This window comes from Conger conger, chromosome 17 (assembly GCF_963514075.1).
Source record: "Conger conger chromosome 17, fConCon1.1, whole genome shotgun sequence".
Taxonomy (NCBI): Eukaryota; Metazoa; Chordata; class Actinopteri; order Anguilliformes; family Congridae; genus Conger; species Conger conger.
The window spans coordinates 14196302-14219941 of NC_083776.1; the positions used below are offsets into that span (position 1 = coordinate 14196302).

General features: G+C 49.8%; 1 protein-coding gene across 1 annotated transcript; it reads right to left on the minus strand.

Annotated features, from left to right (window-relative positions):
* Nucleotides 1-523: 523 nt before the first annotated feature.
* cavin2a (caveolae associated protein 2a) lies at nt 524-23640 on the minus strand. The gene is made up of 2 exons (XM_061227130.1): nt 22815-23640; nt 524-3031 (listed from the first exon to the last, which is right to left on the minus strand). The coding sequence occupies exons 1-2, from the start codon at nt 23364-23366 to the stop codon at nt 2195-2197; spliced, it is 1389 nt and encodes a 462-aa protein (XP_061083114.1). The 5' UTR covers nt 23367-23640; the 3' UTR covers nt 524-2194.

Consider the following 23640-nt stretch of genomic DNA (forward strand, 5'->3'; position numbering starts at 1 on the left):
CTGTACAGGTACGGATGTCTATCCTGGTACCTCTGACTGTACTGTAGAGATATCTGTCTCTGTGTACCACTCTGTCATTGTGTCCAGAGATTCCTCAGTGTCTCTCTCAGTAAACAGATAGCCTGTGATCTCCTGCATAAGGGCTAAACCTGTGTTATGTGCCCCTCCCACTGGAAAGCACGCACCCCCGCCCCCCCTCCACGCCCCATCATGCCATAATCGCTGCAAAGGGGTGACGTGGGGAACAAGGTTTAACTTTTTAAAGAGGCATTTGTTAAAAGCGGGGGGGAATCCCCTCCTTCCCAGGGAAGCTCTGGCCATGCTGGGATGGGGAGAGCAAAGCTCTGCTTCCCTCTGCCCTGAAGGAATGCCTTCACCAGGAGGCTAGTCTGGCTGGACGTGCAGCACCCAAACCACAGTGGTTAAGAACAGGGCTAAGCTTCATCTGAAAAGGATAGGGGCAATGTGCAACACAGGGTTTACAGTCAGGATGTAACCCACCCCCCCCCCCCCCCATGCCACAGCACCACCACCCATTCTGTGTGATCTGGATTCAATTAACATTGATGAATACAGTAGTGTTTATTCAGCCAAAACATTTTTTCTTGTTTTCCCTTTTTCCATGGGTGAATGTTAAGGTGGGGGTAGTTTTATGCCCTGGACATTCCTAAGACTAACCCTGTGAGTATCCCCCCCCCCGTTCAGTTACATAAGCGAATCCCGCTGTTGCCACCCCAACAAATGTATGTGCATCGGAACGCGAAGATTGTGCTGCGAGCCGGTTCTTGTGAGGTTGCTGTCGGTTCCTGTTCGAACTGGCCAGCTTTGCGCTAGCGCACAGCTTCAGAACCACACGTACGCTGTGAAGTGTAAAGATTAAGATATCGCTTTCATTTTCCTAGCGTGCAAGAATGTTGGAATTTCAGTGAGCAAATTGCTGCCACTGCTAGACCCTTACCCACACTCTGTAAACTCCTGGTGGACATGTTTGTCGGAATGGCGGGAGGGCCGGATGCGATCGGACTGCCCGACAGATGTGGAGATAGCCGACGGCTTCTCGCTCTGCAGGGTGTTACAAAACGCAAAGCCCATTAGAAAACGGGAGCTTCCGAAGCGGGCGAGAGGGGCCAAGGCTCCAGACGGAGCTCTGTTTGCACTCAGAGGTCCAGTGTGCAGGAATGAGGGCCGTGGTAGGCTGTGCCAGCCAGCAGAATGTGCGGACTGAGTGATCATTGCCACATGTTGCTGCAGCCCCCTCCCTCCCCAGGCTAAACGTTAGCCGACACTTTCCCAATAGAAGGGCCGATCGTCTGACGGACGGACGGTGACAGACAGCAGAAGCTAAAGGAGCTGCGTGCTTGGGCCACAGGTGTATGTGGGCTGCATTCCTGTATGTGTTTCCGCTTCTCATCCCAACATATGCGTTTATTATGATGATTTTTGTTGTTGGTAAAATGTTTTTAAAATTTTTTTTTTTTTCTTTTTTACCTGCCATCTGCCACCCAGTGGGCTTTCTTTCTAAGCCTGGCTGGGTTTAACGGATGGGGTGCCAGAGCCGAGGGGTTGCTATGGAGCCGCAGTCCTGCCGCGTGGTGGTTCAGAGTGGCGGGTTCTGTGCTGTTCTGTGCGTCCCATTAGGGCCAGTGTGAGTAATCACCTTTGGAAGGAATGAGTCAGAACGATCCCGAATGCTCCACTCTTTCCAGGGACGGCCGGCTGAGGAGGCGGTGTGGGGGTGGGGTGGGGGGTGTTGGAGGGGGGGCTTCGGATTTCCAAGTACAAATGTTTGCTGGCCTTGTCAGCGTCCACGTCCTCCTCCGACTGAGAGGGAAGATTGATTGAGTGGCAGAGAAGCCTGAGGAGCAGGAGAAAGTGTCGGGGTGTCAGAGCACTGTGGGTCTTCTGTTGGGGGTACCCTCCTGCAAATGTGTGTGTTTCTGCATGGGGCGACGGGTTGGGCGGCCAGCTAGACAACCGCTGGCGGCTGATGGATGGGAGCGCAGCAGGAAATGGGAATGTGTGCAGAGTAGCGGACGGGGGAGGGTGGGCAGTTGTGGGTGGGTTGGGGATGTCTTCTGAGGTGCAGGTTGGAAGGATGCTGCCCAGTTTGAGTGGCAGGAATGGGAGGAGTTTTGGGGGAGTGGGACTGTAGTGTGGGGGTGAGGGGGCAGATTTTATGGGCAGGACGCTGGCATTAGGAGGCTTCATCCAGGGGAACCTCCTCCTTGGCCTCCTCCCCTTTTGCCGCTGCCTCCCCCTCCTCCTCCTTCTCTCCTGCCTCCTCCTTCTTCTCTTCCCCCGCCTCCTCCTCTTCTCCCTCCTCTGGCTTGTCGTCCTCCAGCGGGAGGGTGGCGTCCTCTGTGATGGTGAGCTCTCCCTCCAGGCCACTCGAGGAGGGGCTATGGACCTCCTCGCCCTCCCTCTCCAGGGAATCGGCCACCGCCTTGGCCTCCTCCAGCCCCGGAGACAGCTCGGAGTGCACCTCGGTGAAGGGCGTGTCCTCGCTCGGGTTGAGGATCGGCGACAGCTCCACGGCAGCGCTGGTGGAGGCCGCGGCGCCCTCCGCTGGCCCCTCGCCATCCCGCACCTTCTTGACATTGAAGGTGAGCGGTGACACCTTGAAGGAGCTGCTCTTGGCGGTCGGGCTCTTCTGGTGGTTGGGCGTGAGGCTCTTCTTGATCTTGTCCCGCTGCTCCTGCGAGACGATCTTGGTGCCGAGCTTGTTCATCTTCTTCTCGATGTTCTGGCGGGAGAAGGCCTTCTTCAGGCTGTCCACCTTCTTCAGGCTGGAGCGCTTGATCTTTTCGGCGCGGGACTTCTCCATGCGATCCAGGGACATCTCCTGGCAGGCCTCGTCGTCGTCGTCGTCAGGCAGCATCTCCTCGTCGGAGGAAAGGTTGATGGTATGCAGGGTGTCTTCATGAGAGCGGTTTGCGTCGGCGGGAGGGGACATGGGCGCCTCTTCCTCTGCGTCACGCGGGAAGGGCGCGGGCTCCTTGACGAAGACGCTCGCGGGAATCTCGTTCTCCTCCTGGAACAGAAAAATGACACAGCAGAGGCTTAGCGAAGAGTGACCTGCGGTGTGCAGTAGGCTGCCGACCTCGCAACCGGTCATGGATTTGAATCCATGCTGGACACTTGCAAGTTGAAAAACAGCCTGTTGCCTCAATCTAGGTATAGAAGAATGAAAATTCAAAAATGAGTGGAGCCATTAGGGGGGACACTTTGGCTCAGGCAGTAAGAGCGGTCATCTGGCAGTTTGAGGGTTGCTGGTTTGTGTCAAAGTGTCCCTAACCCCCAAATGCTCCTGACGAGCTGGTTGGTGTCTTGCAAGGCAGCCAATTGCCGTTGGTGTGTGAGTGTGTGTATGAATGGATGAATGAGAAGCATCCGCTGTACAGCACTTTGGATAAAGGTGCTATATAAATGCTGACTATTTCCCATTATATACCGTCGTTGACTCACTGATATGAACCAAACGTCTTGTGCTCCCTGCAGAGCAATATCTTTTGATTGATCCGAACGATTCAGTGCCTGACAGCTCACTGGAATCTCACTCTCCCCAATTTCTACCGCAGTCCGTCTGGGAAAGTCTCAGCCTGACGCATTAATTCCAAAACGCATTTGCAATCATGGACATGACCCGGCACAAGTAAACAGAGCCTTGCAAAGCATGCAGAAAATTGTTCCCCTGCGCCCCGACTGCACAACGAAACCAATTCCGTGCACAACGGGACATTGGTACGGAAATTAACACTGGGGCAACAACGTCGGGAATGTTTGTTTCTATTGCTGTTGGTGGAACTAATGAGTCAGCCTGGGCCACCGCTACAGAAGCATGCCTTAATGCTTTAAGGAGAATTAGTTAAGCCTTATAAAAAATCACAGGACAGAGCACTTAATGCATTCTAACAGAGCAATGGCAAGGCCTCGTCGCTGAGAAGCCATTAGCCTGGAATGTCCCCGATACTTATCAAACTTTAACGCCTGTCTTGTGTCTAAAGGCTGCATGGAGTCTTAGTTCTTACACATTTTGCATGGTAGCCTCTTTATTCTTGTTTTGGTTTAGGCCGTTTCATTTCACAAATGCTGTATGTGACATACAGGGTCGACCAAAATAACCTATCAAAGGGACGAGTGATCTTTGATCTTCACACGTTTTGATTTGTTCCAAGCACAGCACACAATTATGAATGGAGGGACATTTTGTCATGATGTACTTTTACATCAACAGATAGCTCTACCTTGCAGATTCGATTTTCTGTATTCTTTGTGGTGTAATATGAAATTTCATAGGCATGTCACATGCTCACTGGGTTCTAGGCTTGTGCAGAGGCCATTTCATGTCTCGTTGCTGGTGGAAAGGTTTAATTTGGCGCATATTGGGATATTCTTAGTTTTTACTTGATTCAAGGCATTGGCCTCAGCAAATGCACTACACATCTTTTCCAACACTATAGATGGTCTCCAACAAGCACCCCCTATGTCCACACACACACACACACACACTCACACCGCCGTAAAACGAGCCCCTCCGTTTGGCAGAAATTCTGCTGGTGGCGGCATTATGGCTGCAGCAGGGTGCTGTTGTGGAACATTGCTACACAGGGAGGTTACCGGCACACTTGTGCTATTGTTGATGTCTGGCTCCTGGTCAATTTGGCGGCATACACAGCACCCACCCACCCCTCGCCAACTGTGCCATTGAGTAACCATAAAAAGGAACTAATATATTAACCACGTCTGGCTGCCGTGACAATGCTGCTCTGCTTTTGTTCTTGTCATTTTGTAGTAATGTTTAAAGATGTTTCATTCCTGTGGTTGATGACTAGGATGTGAATGTAAATATACATGTACACACAAACAAATTCATGCACCAACATACGCACACACACACACACACACACACACACACACACACACTTTTCTAGCTATGTGCTGGATTGTTGGTTGAAAAGAAGCAAATTATAACACACACCAGTGTGAACATTGTACTTCACTCCTCTCCTGTCTTCTCCACTCCTTTCCTCTCCTCACCTCTCACCTCCTTCTTTTCCTCTCCTGGTAACAGTCATTTCATGAGAACAATAGTGCAGCAGAGGGGGAAGAAGCCGCGGTAAGATGCTGCTAAGAGTTTCCACCGGCAGCTGGAGGTTCTCCAAGACAGGAGAACGACGAGGAGGTGGAGGGAAGGAACCCAGTGATCTTTTTCCCATCCTATTGCGGAGACATCCCAGGAATTCTAACAATGCATGGGAGACTCAAACCATTGGCCAACGCCCTTAGTTCAGCATTCTGACACTCGCAGACCACATAGTGGACATTACAAGCCCTACCCCGACCGCCTTGTGTGCTTGACCTGTGTTCTGTACCACATACAGCTCCATAATGAGATCAGCTCTTCTGTTCCAAACTGTAACACCAGCATCTCTCTTGTACAGTCTTCTTCCTCCTGTGACACCATCAGCTCCATCATACTCTACTCTCTACTGTAACACCAACAGCTCTCTCATACAGTCTACTCCCTACTGTAACACCATCAGCTCTCTCATACGCTACTCCCTACTGTAACACCATTACCTATAAATCTACTCCAAATTTTGGGATTCGAACCAGCTTCTGCTCTTTTAAAAAAAAGTTTTTGTTGAATCTGCCAAATCATTTATCTTATCAAACATTTTTGATAGTCACAAATTACAGCTGCAGACTACACATGTATCAGTTGATACATTGAACCAGTGAACCAGCATTGGTGTATGCCAGAGTTAATACATCATCATGAAAAACTGTATATACACTGGCCCTCCAGGAATGCAGTTGTGCGTCACTAGCATAACACCATCAGCTCTATAATACATTCTCCTACATATTACAGAAACACCTTCTACAGATTCCTTCCCAGGACCAAAATACAATCATTGCTTTGATCCACACCCACCAATACCTCTTATTCGTCTGGAGTTGCAACATACTGACGTAGTATTGTACATCATCAGTAACCACTTGGTACGCTGGTGTGATGTTGATAGCTCTTCTACTCTAGTGGTTTGTTGTTAGTCACTTTCCATGGTGTGACAATGGGATAAGCTTTCCTTGTCGTGACCCAATTTTCCATGTTATTCTGGATGAGAGCATCCACCAAATACATAAATAACAGCAATAACCATAATTATCATTATGGTAATTACACAATAAGAATAAGAATAATACTTGAATATGAAGAATAAATCTCGTCTTGTTTTGGTCATTCGATAGACTCTGGTCCCTTCCCATTTCCCTCCCCCTGGCTGGATGCATCTCTCTACTCTCTGTTCCCTTGTCTCGTTCCCTTTCCTTGTGTACACAACACATCCATCAGATGTCAGATAAAAGATTTCACCAGCACTGTCCGCTACCCCTCCCTAAATTGGGGCTTCCATATCATAACACCATTCAGGTTTCTCCCTTCCTGTCCGTCCATCAGCTTTCCAAGACAGGCAAGAACCACCCCCCCCCATGGTTTGAATGACGGTTTGGCCCGTGAGGTGCGAGGGGGAGATTTGTGCCCAGCTGCGAGCAGTCCATCGCCCTGAAGAATGCGTATCGGTCTCTGCCCTCAGCCCCCTCGGTGATTTATACAGGTGTGCTGAGAGCCCCTGTCTAACCCCCCGCCCCCCCCCCCCCCGCCCCCCCCCCCGCCTCCCCCGCCTGGCTCCGCACTCCGGGACGATAACTCTGCCAGCGGGAACTCTGAGTGTGTGAGGGAATGCTGTTTTGGATCGCCCGTTAGGCAGGGTAGGGCAGGTCTGGGAGGGGGGTGCCGGTGCAGAGTGTTGGTGCTGAGATATCGGTGAAACAACAAAATGGTTCAGGGTGCAGAGAAGACTGGGTTAAAGTGGTGCGGGTGCATCGTGGGGCTTTGAGGGCGGACTGGTGGCAAAATGGACCACAATGACACTCACAGTATCATCAGTTTCAATCTTAGCTGCATGGCTAGCATCCTACAACCTGGAGTGCACCGTGTTGGGATAAAAGCACTCATCCTCCAAGGGTTCAGTGGGTTTAAACCAGCCAGTTACTTGGTTTACTGCTGCAGTAACTCAACCCAATGACCCAACTAGGTGCACGTGAGACACGCCTCTCCTCTGATCAGTGTGGAGTTTCTGATGTTTGGTGAGGAAGATCGTTACTGCCTTGCGGGCGCGCGTGTGGGAGGAGTGTCTTGTTGGCAGAGCTCTGCTCACATGGGGCGAAGGTGACACGGCAGTACCTCCAGACGCACAGCTGCAAATTACAAATCGGGGAGAAGAAAATTGGGAATATAACTCACTACACAGGAAGTGCCCATTGAACCTGTTCTAAAGCTATCCGTTTCACAGGCGATGAAAGAGAAACCAAGAGGCCTCCTTTGTGCAGATTCTTTGCATGCTCCTTGCTGTGCCAACAGGACCTAACGCTCGCATTGTGAGCGTGAGTCAGTGAGTGGAGACTGGGCCGGCCAGTACAGCAGGAAAGATCAGCTCTTCACAGCAGGTCCTCACAAGGCAGTGTGTATCAGAGCACAGAGCTGTGTGTTGAGCAACATGCGCAAAACAATGGCAACACTAACAAGTGAATGTTGAAAGCGCTATGTTTAATCCTCTGCCCTCTGGCAAGGACCAGCCAAGCCCCTCTCCTTTGGAATCGGCTCCGGAAATGAAACTAAGAGGTGTTTGGGTTTGAGGCAAGATGGGGGTTCACTTTTCAGCCAGAGCCTTGTTTCGTGTGTCGCGATCGTTCAAGTTTCTCAAGGCAGCCGGATTCTCCGTATCCTGCCGCAGGTGCAATGACAACTTTGCAGCTTGTTTCTCCGACAGAGGGGAGACGCATACGTGTAGACGTTTGGCTGAAAAGCTCTCAAATGCTGTTACGAATGTCTCCTGTCTACAAACTGATTTATTTATGGTTTGTTCACAATGTGAGTTTTACTTATTTATTCAAACCTAGGGGTTTGAGATCTGAGGTCTCACTGCACTGCGGGGGAAATCTGTTTCAGTTGAGCTCAGTGAAAACGAGCTACAGTAATGACTGCTATTTATGGGCAGGCTCCTTCACGCATTATGGATGAAAGGGCATGTTAATGCTGTCTACATGTCCCGCGTGTGGAAATGTAACCGTTAATTCGAGACGAGTTTCTGAGCAAACGCTGTAATTACAGTGTGAGAGAAGTGGAGCTCCCAACTCCGGCTGAGGAAGCCAGGTCCCAGCCTCACTGTTGCTCCGACCAGGCCAGAAACCGGACTTAGCTAATGCATGTTGAGCCTACATGCAAAGACAATGGGATGTAGCCCAAAACTTGGGGGTTTTCTGTTGCACGTCTGTCGGCTTGTGAATGCAGTAGGTCATCGGGGACGGTGGTTTTTGGGGTATTTATTTCTGCGCAGTGCAGTTTCAGGACCCAACGGTTTCCGTTTTGGGGAGTTGGCTGAACACCTGTCTGCCGCACCCCAACAACTGCATCCCTGCAACCACCGGCTTCTCCTCCGTTTGGCCCTGAGCGAACAGCAGAGCTTGAGTCAAAGGAAGGGCCAGGCCTTCTGACTGCTCTTCCTCCCAGAAGTATGTTAAATCTGAGCTGAGTGTGTGGGCAGGCCCCAGGATAGAGGTGAGCTGTCGGAAAGAAACAGCATCATAGTGAGGCCAATATGCATCTCTCCATATCTCTCTTTCCTGTACAGTGGCTGCATGGCTTCCCTGTGTGGATTCCTTGATTGTGGTCCACCAAAGTAAGTTGAACATTCCAAACTGGTGAACAAACAATAACCAAAAACAGAAGAAAATAACAGAAGAATTACTGTAGTGGAACACTCATGGGTTATTTTGGGGGAAAACGGACAGCTCAGGACACTGAAAAGTGGTGGCATTTGGATTCTTAAAACAGCACAGCAACACAGCTTGGACGTGAGCATGATTTTAATCTGTATGTTTTGCTTGTTAAGGTTATGTGGGTTGGAGGATTCCCATCAAGTGAGGCACTGAACGGGATTCGCTTCTGCCAATACTAGAGGTGGTATTTACAGAACAATTCTTCAGCCAGGGGTTAGAACTAATAGGTGAAATCAACTGGCTAAGTTCACGGGTGGAAACATCACATGGCGGGACTTATGCTTTCTGACCCCTGGACCTTTCCACCCCTGGTAAAGACCCATCTTTGGACATGCCCACACGTAAGCTACGGAAGTAACCCTGGCGAATAAATAGTGTAGTGGAAGAACACAAGCTTCCCCCAGTGACAGTGTACCTCCCAGCTCTGTCCGCTGTGCATGCCGTCTCCTGTCAACCCCGTTTTATCTGACGAGGGGCCTCCTCTGGGAGAGAAGCCCCACCGCGGGGGGACGTTACTGCTCTGACCCAGAAACAGGGGTGTGAGAGGTCCCAGGATAATTGGGGAGGCCAGTAGCTGCCCTTTGGGCTTTAACGGATCACTGGAGAGGAAACTTCACAGCGGGGTGAGGAGAGGAACTAGAGGGGGGGATGGGGAATTGAGATGGGGTGCGAGAGGGATGGGCAGAGAAATGGGGTGAGGGAAAGGAAAAAGAAAGCAGTTATACTTTAGCAGTTGATCAAAAAGTAGAGAGAGTGGAAGAGTGGCTTCAGGTGGGGTTAAAAAAAAAACGCTCGCAAAAAAAACAGTCAGCCAAGACTGAGAACCAAAGAAATGAGCTTGAAAAAGGCTTTGTTTCAGTAATTGCACATCTTCAGAGCAAATCTTTGCAGCGCAAACAACCCACAAGCAAATACATAAGCTGGGTGGGAGCAACTAATTCGCCGGTTAGGTCATGTGACGTAGGATCCATTTTGCCTTTCAATGCAAAGAAGCGGGAACGCTTGCCATTGGACCATCACGGCAGGGGCCTGGCATTGGGCCAGACCTCCTGGCTTCATCCAATGGCTGTCGTGTTCACACCTGCAGCATTGAGCCAGCATGTGAGTTGTTTTTGCTAATCTGCTGGGGGAGGCGGAGGGGTGTGGCCCAGAAGAGGGAGAAGAGCGGGAACAGAAAGAGATTATTTGAAAAGTGATGACGGGTAAAACGGGGAAAAGTGGAGGGAGAGGTGAGGGAGTGGCAGAGACTGATTCTGCGCGTGTGTGTGCGCGTGTGCGTAGGCCTGTGTGTGTGTTTGCATGCTTTTGTGCTTGTGTGCATTGCGTGTGACTAGTGGGCATGCATGTGAGAATATGTGTGTCTACATACATGTGGGTTTAGTGTGTGTGTGAATGTGTGTGATCTCGCGTGTGTACTTGTACAGCAGTTTACCCACTGTTATACAGACACATCTCATCTCAGGCGTGTCTGTCTGCCCAGTGAATGCGAGCCTACTCGGCCTCCATCTCCCCCTCTCTCCGTTCCTTTACACTTCCCTGCCTTTGCTTGGCTGCCCTCTCATTCCAGCAGATAACACAGCTTCGCAACACCAGCTGTGAGCGCGTGGGCGTCCGCGTGCTATGCATTAGAGCACGGCTGTGTGTGTGTGTGTGTGTGTCTCTGCGAGCCATGTCTAGATGAACATCCAGGTGTAACTTATCTGGAAAACAGCCTGGATGAAAGCAGAAGCATATGGAATGTTCCCACAGAAGGAGGAGTACACTCCTTCCTGCACAGGAAAGCGAGCCAAGGACCGGGGCGAAGGTGAGGGGCACGCTCAGGAAAAAAAGGGATGGGCGCTCGATCCTGGAAACTATCTGCAGAGAGAGCCACGGCCGGAGGAAGCACGCGGACGACCTTGCGTCACGTGAGGGCCCCCCAAGTGCTGCTGGGGTCCCCCGCCAGGGGGCTGGCCTCCTTTCTACAGAAAGGACCTGACAATGGCGGCCTGTTGTGAGCGGCCCTTGTTACAGGGCCGTTTGGCAGGGTGGACGGGCGGCTTGGGTTACATCGGGTGTGGGACATCTCCACCCATGTAGCTGCTCCCACCCACAAATTTACCTCCATATTCACTCCCAAGGATATTCCTTCAATCTGCATGGAAATGGCACTCTCCCTGTTCCATCTCACTCTCTCTTTCTCTCTCTTCCTCTGTGGTAATTGGATACAGTGTGTTATCTGAGCCCTCTCCACAGCAGCAGGCTTCCGGCCTGTTCCAGGGACTGGAGGTTTTGGCCTTCTGTTTATCTATTGTTAGGAAAATGTTTCCCAGAGCTCTGTCTTAGTCCGTACTCTATGGTGGATTTCTCTGTGGATGTAGGAGTGAGCTGTCATATTCTCTCTGTGTTGTCTTTCAGTAGTAAGCCAATGCCGTATACACATTTCCACACATGCCCACACACACACACACACACACACATGCCTGCACGTCACAGGAAGAGCACAATGGCAGTTTTTGTGGGCGTGCACTCGTGTGCATGGGCTCAATGCGCCCCAGTCTATAGAGCCGACCATTTGTGTAGGAAATAATAACGAGCTCACTGGACAATTAAGGGCCTGGGTGGGGCCCGTCCTAAAACAACCCAGAGAGTATTTGGCACCAACCTGGAAATAAGAGGCAGTCCAGAGCTTCTCCTGCGTTTTCTGTCTCATCTTCAGCACCTAGCGCGAGGAAGCCAAAGGCCCTCACTCTAAACTAATAAATCCCGAAACTAACAGTGGCTCGTCCAGAGAGCACAGAACTGCCCCAGATGCACTTATGTAAGGAGCAAGAAGCATTTGTGTGTACACTGAAATAATACTGAAAGTTACAGCAGCAGGAACTAAATCAGGACTTATATGGAAACTTTCCTGCTAACTCTCCCGAGGTATTTTAAGGGGAAACAATCCTAGGCATTTGTGCTAACTGGGGGAAAGATTTTTTTGGGTAAGAAAAAGACACTGTTTTGCCTGTCTTGTTACCCGGACAACTATGTGTGGGGAAATCCCAGTGGCGGTGTAAGAAGTTGGATCCACGAGTTGGGCAAGAGTCCCTGACAATGGGAGAAAACAAGCTGATGGAGACAGAGATTCCTTCACAGATCTGGTATGCTCCCAGCGAATCACATGAATCTCACGCTTTCGCTACTGACACCACTAGTCTCGTTCAGTTGACTTAGCCCTCCAGTTAGTATGGAACCAAGTGCATATATGCTAGTAACTATACACATGGTACAAGGCAGATTATTATCAGATTATTATTACTTTAATGAAGTATATTCAAGTTATTTGCTTATGATTATTATAATATAATTATTCTGGCTGACATTGTACAAAGCCATACTGGCAAGATACATGACCTGCACACCATAATATCTGCAAAACAAGGGAGCAGCTAGAGAACAGAAAGCATGTGCATGAGAAAGCGAGTATGCAGTGGTACTGCTAGGTGGCGCATCCCGTTAAGGCTCTGTTCTAATGCCTGGATGGGCTCCACGGTCGTGGATGGAATACTAACTGTGCCAGTGCAGGACAGCAGTTGGTGGCCCAGCAGAGCACCCTACTCCCCCACCAGTCGACCGGATGCCCGAGGTCTGCTTGCTAAAGCGGCACATGAAGTGTCCTCCTCAGACTCCTCTCTGTGCGAGCTTGGCTTGCGGACTGCAGTGGGAAAGAGAAACCGCTGCCGACGTGACGTGCTTCAGGGTGTGTGTGTGTGTGTGTGTGTGTGTTTGTCTGCAGCCTCCAGACACGGCTGTGAAAGACGTGAGTAGGCGCTCTATGTCCACTCCGTGTCTGAGGAACACAGAAAATCTAACTGTACTAACAAGGCGCGTGAGAAATCGAATAAGGCACAATTCACTGCATGGGAAAATAGCCATACATGTCGCTTCATGGCGAAGAAACTGGCTCGGCAGGATACGGTCGGGCTCTCAGATTGCTGTTGACAGAGGATACGACAGGGAGGCGTGGCTGTGGATCATCCTGTGCTGGCTGGAGGCCTAGCTCCCTCAGTGCTTCCCACAGTGCCGAGCAGCAGGTAGGTCAGACCATGGAACCCCCTGTCCTGAGCATGCACTGTGCTATTGTTCTCTGCAAACCTTTCAACCCCGAGAACAAAAACGCTGTCAGTACACACGCATACATACATGCACACACACACACACACACACACACACACAGACTTGTTTCTCTCGGTTTCGTTATGTTTTCCACTTTATTCATGCATCATCGGCATGACGTGGTCCAGTGTTTTCAAAGAAGAGACAGCGGTAAACAACAGGAAATCACTAATTGCACATCTAAGCTGAAATTCCGTCGCTTTCATCCCCTTTCTCTCTGACGGTCTCTTTGTCTTGTCAGTGCTTGAAAACAGCCCACTCGGAGAAAATATTGTAGGTGTTGTTCGTGAAGCTGCCCCTTCTATGGGAATTTGATTGGGAAATTCTGGATTTGCATAGTTTTGAATATACAGGGAGTGAAAGAAGAAATGCTATCTTAAAGTGATACTGTACCCTCCATCCAGGGAGTGCTGGAATAAAAATCACTTAAACGAATGCTGCTGGTAACCTGAATTCTGTTCATACATTATATTCCACTTCTTATCCACTGGTCTTAACCTAATTGCCCTTATAAATCTTGTTGGCAGTGCGTAGGACAAGACCTTCGTCAACAATAATGATGTTAATGAAGCTGAAAATTGTTATATTTAAAAAGCGAAGAGTCTGCTCTCTTTGAGACAGGGTGGAAGAAGAAGGGCCCAAAAAAGAGATGGCACCGCAGTATAGAACCCAAACAGCCAGGAACCAAACACCTGCTGTTTGCCATCTGAAATAATCCATGTGATCATGCACTGGAGAGGGTAGTGACTTATTATACAAAGAGAAATGTGCAGAATATCGGAACTCAAGGAACTGCTCTGACTACCCTCGGTACAGCTAACTTGTTGATGGCCTCTTTGATTGCTCCACATATAAACCTACCAATAATATAATTTCCAACATTCCAGGGTGCATTACGTGCCACAGATGACCCCAAAATGACATGTTATTAGTTGCGTAAAAAGCAGAGAATATCTGGCTTGTTTCGTCTGGTTGTGCAGTTCCACTGATTGCCTCGTTTCTCAATTGAGGGTTTTGGGCCCTCAATGAAAGGTTACAGTATAAGCTGCTTTTTAAAATGATTGCTGCTGGTGGTGTAATCTGCTGCATGGGAAAGAGATAGTGCAGGCCAGTGGTCCACAGCCTGTTTTTTTTTTTTTTTTTTCAGCTTAAAAGCAGCCAGTTTAGACCCACAAAGCCAGACAAGATGAGGTAGCCATGTAATCAGCTACTTGAATAGATCAATAACAACAAAACCCTGCGGGTCCTGTTGGTCTCAAATGCCTGTGGTCGATGACATGGCTAAAGGCATTCTGTTCAAGGGAAGATCTGATTCCTGGGGGTGGGGGAACAGCCAACGTATCCCTGGATTGAGGCTGTTAACCTCAACGGCTTCAGTAAATATCGAGAATGAGTCGCCCTGCCTGAGGGTGTCGGTGATGCAAACATAACCATTTAAAAAAACTGAAAAAGCCAATAGATACAGGCAACTGTTCCCCCGCTCTCACCATCCTAGAGACGGGACCCAATTGGATGCAAATTCAAAACCCAAATGCAAATTTAAGTCTCAAACGCCCAGCCGGTTTTTTGCAGTAGGTCCTTGGTGTGCCGCCATTCTGTCAGCATTGTATTGTGGGAAGGGAACCGGGTGACCTATTGCCTATTCTATGAATTGATTCCGGTTGTATTGTTTCCGGACAATATTGCAGGGTGTTTATGTCACGGTGAAGAATTTACGGATGTGACTCTTTTGTTATGTACTCGGGGTGGCTTCAGCCCCTGGGTTGCCGATGTAGGTGTTGTAAGTCGCAGATGCACCAAGCAGATTCTTCGGCAGGGCACGGTGCTCATAGACAGAGGCAGAGTGACTCTCGAAAGAACAGAAAAGCGAGTCCCACAATGCAACGGCAATCAGCGAGTAATGAGCATTCAGTCTTCAGTGTTGGGAGGAAAACTTTGTCCTTGTGCAGCGGATGGTGAAGAGGAAAGATAATGAGATGGCGGCCACTGCACCTGCATATACACTCCTACACCGCATTATCTAGCTCAGTGCACACAACACACTGGGAATGTATCGAGTCTACTTCCACACTGAGCACAGGCTGTGCACTCCACACTGAGTTTTTACCCTGTCCTCTAAACTCCACACTGTATTTACCCTGTCTACTTTCTATTTCACCTTAGGCTGCATTGGCTCAGGCTTGGCATTGGCTTAGAGCAGATGTCTGGCAGTTGGAAGGGTCACCGGTTCGATCCCGCCCTGGGTGTGTCGAAGTGTCTCTGAGCAAGACACCTAACCCCTAAACGCTCCTGACGAGCTTGCATGGCAGCCAATCGCCATTGATGTGTGAGTGCGTGTATGAACGGGTGATTGAGAAGCATCAATTGGCTATATAAATGCCAACCATTTACCATTTACCTGTGCTATTTAAAAAATGTTATTTCTGAATTGCCTCCTGGTGGATCCACAGCTCTCAGTGCTGGAGGCAGTGAGTGGCCCAGAGTAGGGCCTGCTTTGTGGGAGTTCCTGAGGGGCGGGTACTGTAGCAGCCTGCCTGCCCCTCAGATTTACTGCTTCCAGTGTGTGTGGCTGCGGATGGGAATGGTGTGTTTTGGAGACCCAGAGCGGCAATGTGAGCACTGACCCCTGCCAGCCTGCTGCTCCCTGTCCTTCCACCTCCTTCAGACCCGCTGGCCACTGTCCAGATGCTCTGCCGTGTGCGTGTTGTGCATGTGTGTGTTTGCGGGTGGTCGCATGTGTTTGAGCGTTTAACTGTGTGTGTGTGTGTGTGTGTGAGTGTGTGTGTGGACAGGTGTGTGTGTGTGTGTGTGGACGGGTGTGTGTGTGTGTGTGTGTGGACGGGGGTGTGTGTGTGTGTGGACGGGGGTGTGTGTATATGTATTCGAGGGTACGTGTGTTGTGTGTGAGTAAATGCGTTTGAGTGTGTGTGTCTGTGTGTTTGAGGGTGCTTGTTGGTGTGTGTGTGTGTGTCTGTGTGTGTGTGTATATATGTGTTTGAGGGTACGTGTTTTGTATTTGTGAGTATATGCGTTTGAGAGTGCGTGTGTTTGAGGGTATGTGTTGGTGTGTGTGTGCGTGCTTGTTGGGGTGTGTGTCTGTGTGTTTGAGGGTGCTTGTTGGTGTGTGTGTGTGTGTGTGTTTGAAGGTGCGTGTTATACACCACACCCTTTCACACACAGCTCCAGTATTTTCCTCTGTGTAGAGGAATGAGCGCCAGCATTCCCCACACACTGAGCAACTGCTCACCTCCTCACCTCACCACGGCCTGGAGAATTCGGCGAGCTGCATCCGTATTTTCTTATCGAGGAAGGGATTCCACCAGCATTCCAAGGAGTGGTCATGCTTTTGCAGGAGAGTTTTGGCACTGGAGAAGACAAATGTGGCTCCACGCAAAAACCCCTTCCCCACTGTCCTCACTAATCAACCATAATCCCCCGTTTTAAACACTTGAGTTGCTGCAGAGAGAGACCGGGGGGGGGGGGGGGGGGGGGGGGTTTGTGTGTGCAGTGCGTCTGGAGTGGGTAGGGAGTCTGTGAGCTAGGCTGGAGGAGTGTCTCTTTTGGGCTGTGCAGAAGGGGGAGATGGGGTGGGTGCAGGGTGTGTATCGGGGGAGGGTTCGAAGGATGTGAGGGGTGAAGGTTTGTGTCTGTAAGCAGAGTTTTGGGGGTGTGTGTGTGTGTGTGTGTGTGTTGGCAGTGGGTTGTTGGAGCGGGCGGTTTTGGGCCAGTCAAGACAGAGTATGGCGAGATTAGGGAAAGGGAGAGAGGGAGAGTTGTCAAACCTGAACTCTGAAATGCACCAGATCTAGCCCAAGGCCAAGATGGCGGGGCCTGACACGCCTCTCAAAACTGCTCTTCTCAGCTCCTGAATCAGTTTCTTTTTCTCTCTCTCTCTCTTTCTCTTTCTCTCTCTCCTTTGCTCTCTGTCTTTCTCTCTCTCCCTTTCTCTCAGGCATTGCATTCACCCATGCAGGGATTGTTAGTATAATGAAGCGCAGGCAGAGAAAAAAATACCAATAAAGAAGGAGTAGAAAAAACAAGAACGCTTGTGGGTATCTGTGTTTGGCCGAAAAGGCCAGCACGCGGAGTTCCCAGTGGAGCGGAGATAGCCTTATTTGGGTATGGCAGAGAGCTCTCAGTGAACACACAGCTCAGAGCTTTCCTGTTTCAAAATTAACCTCAAAAGAGCAAAAAAGCTCTTGTTTGAGCACAGACAAGACCCTGTATGGCAATGTCGAACAATTAAGACTCAAAACGCAACTTTTATAATGGCTCTGTGTGGAAGATGGAAGGCGGTAAAGTGGTTTCAGGAACTGTTGCCAACGGACATGTTTTGGCCTGCGAGATTGTGTTCTTGGAGCAGAGGAAACTGAATTCAATGGGATATTATGGCTTTTTAACGCAGGATGCATGTGCTGTTCATATCACGGTGCCCTCCCTCCACCTCCCTTCACATGCGAATGTGGAATGTTCTTTCATTTTTCATTTTGGAGCGAGCTCGCCGAACACATTCGAAACACCTTTCGCTCTTGACATAATTTATCCTATCGCCTTGGTCTATTTATATCATCCCGGGAGAGGGGGCTTGCTAAACTGCTGGAATTTACAGACACGAGCCAGGACCGAATCTTGTGTAAGAACATTGCTTTCCCTTCTCCGGCTCAGGAGACCGCTCCGAAAGTCTTGGAGAAATAGGAAAAAGTTATATTCGCTGTCGAACAGTCCATAGTAGTGAAAAGTGAATGCACACACAAGCACTCCTGACCAAGCTCACCCAGAAGCAGTAAAACACCTGGCAAACAGAACTTTGTTTGTTCGTCTGTTAGGACGCTAACTACCACGGCACAAAACGCCACCCCAGGTGCTTTGAATCGCTGTGCGAGATGCTGCACATAATGGAACAAGGCAAGGATCCTGGGCTCGTAAAGTGATAAAGAAGAGCATGCTGAACGTGGGTTTCAGGTCCCACAGCGTAGCCGTTCTCCCAAACAACTTCATGATTGCCGAATTACATCTTGACTATGTATGATTGGATTTCGTACTTGAGAGTTTTCAGTCTAGCCTGTGTCTCTTTTGAAAAAGAGGTGGGCCTCTTTTGATAAAGAGATTTAAAAACACACTCACTAGGCCTGAATTAAAGCTATTTAAAAATTGGCTTGTGGCCTACTGTTTTGAATCTGGGTGTGGAAGCACTGTTAAGCTTGATGTTACTGCGGAACTGCCTGTGATGAACTCCGGCTTCATGAGATGCAAGAGCGATAAGCACAAATTGTACCTATGCAGATCGCTTGGTAGACCTATATCAGCAAAGCAAATATATGATGATTTCATATTTGAAGTTGTTCTCCAGTTAATATGAATCATTGTAACTGAAGGCCTCGCTGTTTCCTTGAATAACCTGTAGGAGCATGTTGACTCTTGGTTATTTTATCTGTCAAATCCAGAGCACGTCTCAACTCAGCACCGTACTGTACATGAGTATAAGGTGTTGCACTAGGGCATGACTTTGTTAATTAACCGGCATATCTTGAGAATATCTTTCCTCAAATCCATCGCTTTGGGTGATTTATGGCAGCAATAACTCTTCCCTTTTTGCGAAGATATCCATGCAAGATGAACTTTGATTGACAGAACTCTCTCAGTGGAAGCAGGATTGAGCCCAATTTTCTGGCCAATGAGATACTACATTATATGGGTTTTTAAAGGAATTAGTACAATTTCCTCACTGCGAAAATCAACATCCATTTTCCACGATGAGTGATTGCAGAGAGTGATTTGATTCTGTCACATTTTCCAATGAATTTCAGCGCTCATGACAATGAATTGCATCGCTGAAAAATGACACACACTATGGGCAGTGACTCAAGGAGTGTAAAACATCAGTGTTACCGCCAGGAATACAAAACCACAGTAGCACCAGAGAGAAAGCACAGCACCCGCCTTCAAAACCAGTAGCTGTGGAGAGTAGATGATCAAATAAAAAGTTAGCATTGTCAGTTATCACGCTACGATGCAGCAACTATAACACCAGCAGATAAACAAAGTCAGGAAGAAGCATTACAGACAGTTAGCTCAAGGGATACTGGGTTTAGGTAGCCAACGTCTCAAGCTGTAAATCCTCTCTATCAAAGGTCTGCAATAAATGATGGCTGGATTGTGGCCGTCAAGAAAACAACACGGACCGCACTCTCTATAAAAACCAAAACGATATTTTATTACATAGATGTGTGAAGCTCGTACAGCACCCATATTTCAGCAGCAGCCCCCTTCAGCGCTCTACGACGTGCAAGAAAAAGCACAAACCTAGTGTGTGGCCGCGCCTCGACCCTGAGAGAGCGAGCGTAATTGCGATTTAGTCGGGGGTGTCTGCCGCCATCATCACGCCCCCGCTGACGAGCGGCGCTGTTCTCCGTTGCAGCGGCCCCCGCGGGCGTGGGCTGGGCCGGGCCCACGCCCCTGCCCCATGCAAAGCAGCCAGCGTCTCATAGCTACACAGGCACCTCTGCCCGCCCCCCTCCCGGCAAACCCTGGGGCTCTATGGAAAACACCTGCACTGACAGCCAAGATCATCCCCGTCGCCAAATCGTCACCGGGAAGAGCGCGGGCTTTGATCTGCACCCACCCCCCCCGCTCCACCCCCTGTATTTCAAAAACAAATTCGGGCACCGTTTGAGGTGACTGATGAGCTGTGTGTGGCCTATCCGTCAAAAATACAACAAAACATGCTGTGCCTGTGATCCCGCTATTATTATTCATGTGATTTATGGGTGTCCTTATCCAGGACAGTTCAGTTCCCATTTCTGCATGTTTCCCTTCACTACAGCAGGGTTGTTTGTCGCTCGCTTACGAGGACAGTGGCTGCCGTCCACCTGGGGAATGAACCGGTCTGTTTCTGGGCGCTTCAGAGGCCGGGTCTGTTTCCGACCTGCCGTGCCACACTGCCTGTAGTGGAAGGCCCTGAGGCACATTGCTTTAACCCCGTCACATAGCTGTTATATGCCGGGGCCTCGTTCTGTCATGGAGGTGCACTGGGCGTGTGCAAAAACGGATTGCGAGCTTGCACCTTGGTTTGGACTGGCTGTCTTACTTAACCAACCACGCCCCCGCTAAATTTGATGGAGACTGCAGAGTCCAGTAGAAAAGGAGTATAGCCCACTGTCAGCAGTGGCTTCTGTAGAAGATGGAGTTCCAGGCCCCGTAAACAAAAGCTATTTGAGGACCTGGATCCACTGGCACTCTCTGCCTCTACAAAGGGAAATCATACTCCCCTTACACTTACACATTTAACCAAAACTGCTCTGGTCTGATCAATACAGTGAAGTCCCACAATTCACCATTGAGTTTTTTTAATTTTTTTTTATGACTTCATATACAATCCTCTATATTGAACACAGCAGCAGACTCCCATTCCTGGTCACATAACACACACGGGAACATCAAATTGGAAGCTCTGGAGCTTTTGCATCACAAAACCTTCGGCCAATGTATCCCCATTTTCCAGGTGAATGGAAAAAGAAATGTATGAAAAAAAAGTTGTGAACTTACTTCATATTTAATGCAGGAAAGCCAGTACTGACAGTCTATTGAGGTGCGGTTTGCTTTTGTGTTTCTGGTAACCAAAGAAACAGAACTGTGACTGTTTCTCGAGTGCTAATCTATGTCATGTCTTACAGTAGCTAAATTGGCAAATGACTGTTAGTTAATCCACCTGAGAGGACAGAGTCTGTTAGGACTGTTTCTAGGAGAGATTTCAAATGGTTTGCTATCAATTGTTATGCCAAACCGCACCCTACAACCCTCCCCCTCCCCCCTCCACACACACACACACACACACACACACCACACCTTTTGCATCCACACACTTAGGCAAACAGTTCAGCTTCCTGCCCATTAGGGATATCAGTAAATACTGGGCAACTTTGTCTCTTTGGAGAAAGAGAGCAGGGCTCCATATGGGAGGAGGGGGCTGGGTGTTAGATCTCCACACACTGAGCTCTTTGGGAAGAACAAGAAGACAGGCGCTTTGAAGCCCCAAACGAAAACAAACAAGCAAATGGCTGTAATTAACGCCTTTTCCACGCTCATTAGGCAGGGAATAAGCCCAGCCAAGCTTACGGGCCCTGTAAACTCAGGGCCCAGTCTTCTGTTTGCTATTCAACAGTCAGTCACGAACTTGGCTTCAAAAAAAAAATCTATGTGACACGCAATCTCCAAACGGTGATGCTTTAGAATTTGATCGACCTGGTAATCCAAACCAGAAAAACCACACCGCACGAGCGGCAAAAAATCAGCATGCACCCACCCACACACACACACACACACACATGGGGAAGCACATGTGCACACACACACACACACACACACAGTGAGGCCACGCAAAGTCAGAAACTCAGAAATCGATTAAAATTCTCTGAAATACAGACTGCTCACACTCACAGTGCTGCAGTAGTATTTTGAATGTCGAATACGTTTGGTAAAGAGTAACTGCCAATTACGAGACAGGCCTGTCTGCCAACTCCGCCGCGTCACTCCTTCCAAAACCACGAGCAGCCGTGGGGAGGGTAGGAGGAGGGGGGGGGGAGGGTTCACATTGATTTCTGCCACATCTGCAGAGCTCCCTGCCCCTGGGTGTGGGAGGAGGTGGATACAGTTCCTGATGCGAACGTTGGCCAGAATGCCAACGGGGGTAGGGCCAGGTAGATTTTACCGTTTGAGGATAACGTCTCTCTCTGTCTTCCACAAACACCCTGCCCCCACCTACCACACACACACACACACACATCCACACACAGAAACCTGGAGACTCATGAAAACTCCCTGTCCTGGCTTACCCAAAACCTGCCCACCTCAGCCAGATGCTGTACCCTCTCCCGTCCAGCTCCTACTTCTCTCTCACAGCTCAAAAGCAAAACTTTCTCCGAAATACATAACAGGCAGCATCCTGGCAGGAAGTCGGAACAGTATAACAGCGTACAATACATGCGTGCAGCACTAAACACAATGTGAATTAAAAAGACCTGACCTAAACACCTCCTTTGGACAATATTCTCCACCCCAAACACACAATGGGTCCCACTAACCTGCCAGCTCCACTCAGCCAAGGCGGAGAACTTGCACCTTTTCGAAAATTAATCGGAAAACCTTTACATCACCGCTAACAAAAAGGGAGGCATTAAATAATGATTAGCATTCAGTAGCCTCTTTTCTTCTTGGGTGACATGTGCCAGATCACATATCGTTTTAGCTTGGCAAATAAATAATCATCTTATGTCATATGAACCTTCATTTGGTTTCCAGTGACCAGAAGCAGGGTTCAATTCAGGCCAGACCCTTCATTTTAATTAGCATTCATATAAACTTACAAAGGTGAGGCTACTATGTTAGCACGCACCACCATTTCCTGCTTGTGATTCACACACCTTTTTGCAAAGCTGTTTACCTCAGTCAATGCCCAGGTCTGTAATCTTAGTCAGGTGTGGATGAAGGGTGTAAGAACAGAGCCCCATCTGGGAATTGAGGCCAGCATGCTAACATGCTAAAATGTCACCTCACTCAGAGTTTGCAAACTTATTTACCCTGTGGAGGGGGAAAAAACAGCAATGCCAGACAGGTACATATAAAGTAAAGGTAATTTTTACTCTGCCACCCTGTAAAATCCAGCTATGACCAGCTTACAGGCTCCAAGCTGTTTCAAAACTTAGCTTGAGCTGGTCAAACCGTGTTGAGTATGTAGCTGGTCTGAACTGGTCAACTCCCTCACTGGTTTTTTTTCAGCAGGACATCCCCCCCCCCCCCCCCCCCCGCCATTGGTGAGCCCCGTGACCTCTGACCTGGAAGATGAGGACCTTGAAGTTGTTCCTCTTGAGCAGGTGGGCGTGGTTGGCCTCCAGCTTCTTCACCTGCACGGCCTGCTTGTCCATCTTGTCTTTGACCTCCTTCATGTGCACGCTGACCTTGCGGGACTTCTCCAGCAGCTTGCTGACGGAGTTGGAGGTGGAGGTGTGGCACTTGGACAGCTTGGTCATGTCGCTCTGGATGCCCCGTACCGCCGTCTCCATGTCCGCCTGCCGCAGCTCCATCTTCTGCTGGTTGTCCTGCACCGTGTCCAGCATGTTCACCAGCTTGTCCAGCAGCGTGAGTACGGTGATGGCGTTCACCTGCCCGTCCTTGGAGCCCCCCGGGGTGGTGGGCGTGAGGGGCAGGGTGGCCGAGCCGCTGGTGAGGATCAGGGCGGGCTCCCCGCCGCCGCCGCCGCCGCCCAGCTGGGACAGGCTGTGGGTGGGGGAGGACTGGGTGGGGCTGGGGCTGGGCACCACCAGGTCCTGGCTCTCGTGGGGGATGACGGCGCTGCTGCGCTCCGCCTGCACGGCGTCTTCGCCCATCCTGCCGGTGCTTCGCTCGTTGAAAACCGCGCTGGGGCTGGGAGGCGGGAGAGACGCTATCTGTGTTTACCCGTCGGCCTGGACTTGGACTCGGAGACCCGGTGGTTTATAGGCTTTCCGTCTGTGTGCGGCCTCTCCCTCGCTGCTCTCTCTCTCGCTCGCTCGCTTCCGCCCCGGAGCTGTCGTCCCGCTCGCTCTGGAAAAACTTCTTCAGTGAGCCCAGGTTTAGAGTCCACACCCCTTTTCACACAGAGCTGGCCCTGCTCTCAGTCTC

Bases quoted from the DNA above. Each gene is read 5' to 3' on its own strand.
- cavin2a (XM_061227130.1), bottom strand. From the start codon at position 23,366: ATGGGCGAAGACGCCGTGCAGGCGGAGCGCAGCAGCGCCGTCATCCCC. The intron at 3,032-22,814 runs GTCAGAGGTCAC...TTTCTGTTCCAG, and splicing joins TCAAGGTCCTCATCTTCCAG to GAGGAGAACGAGATTCCCGC.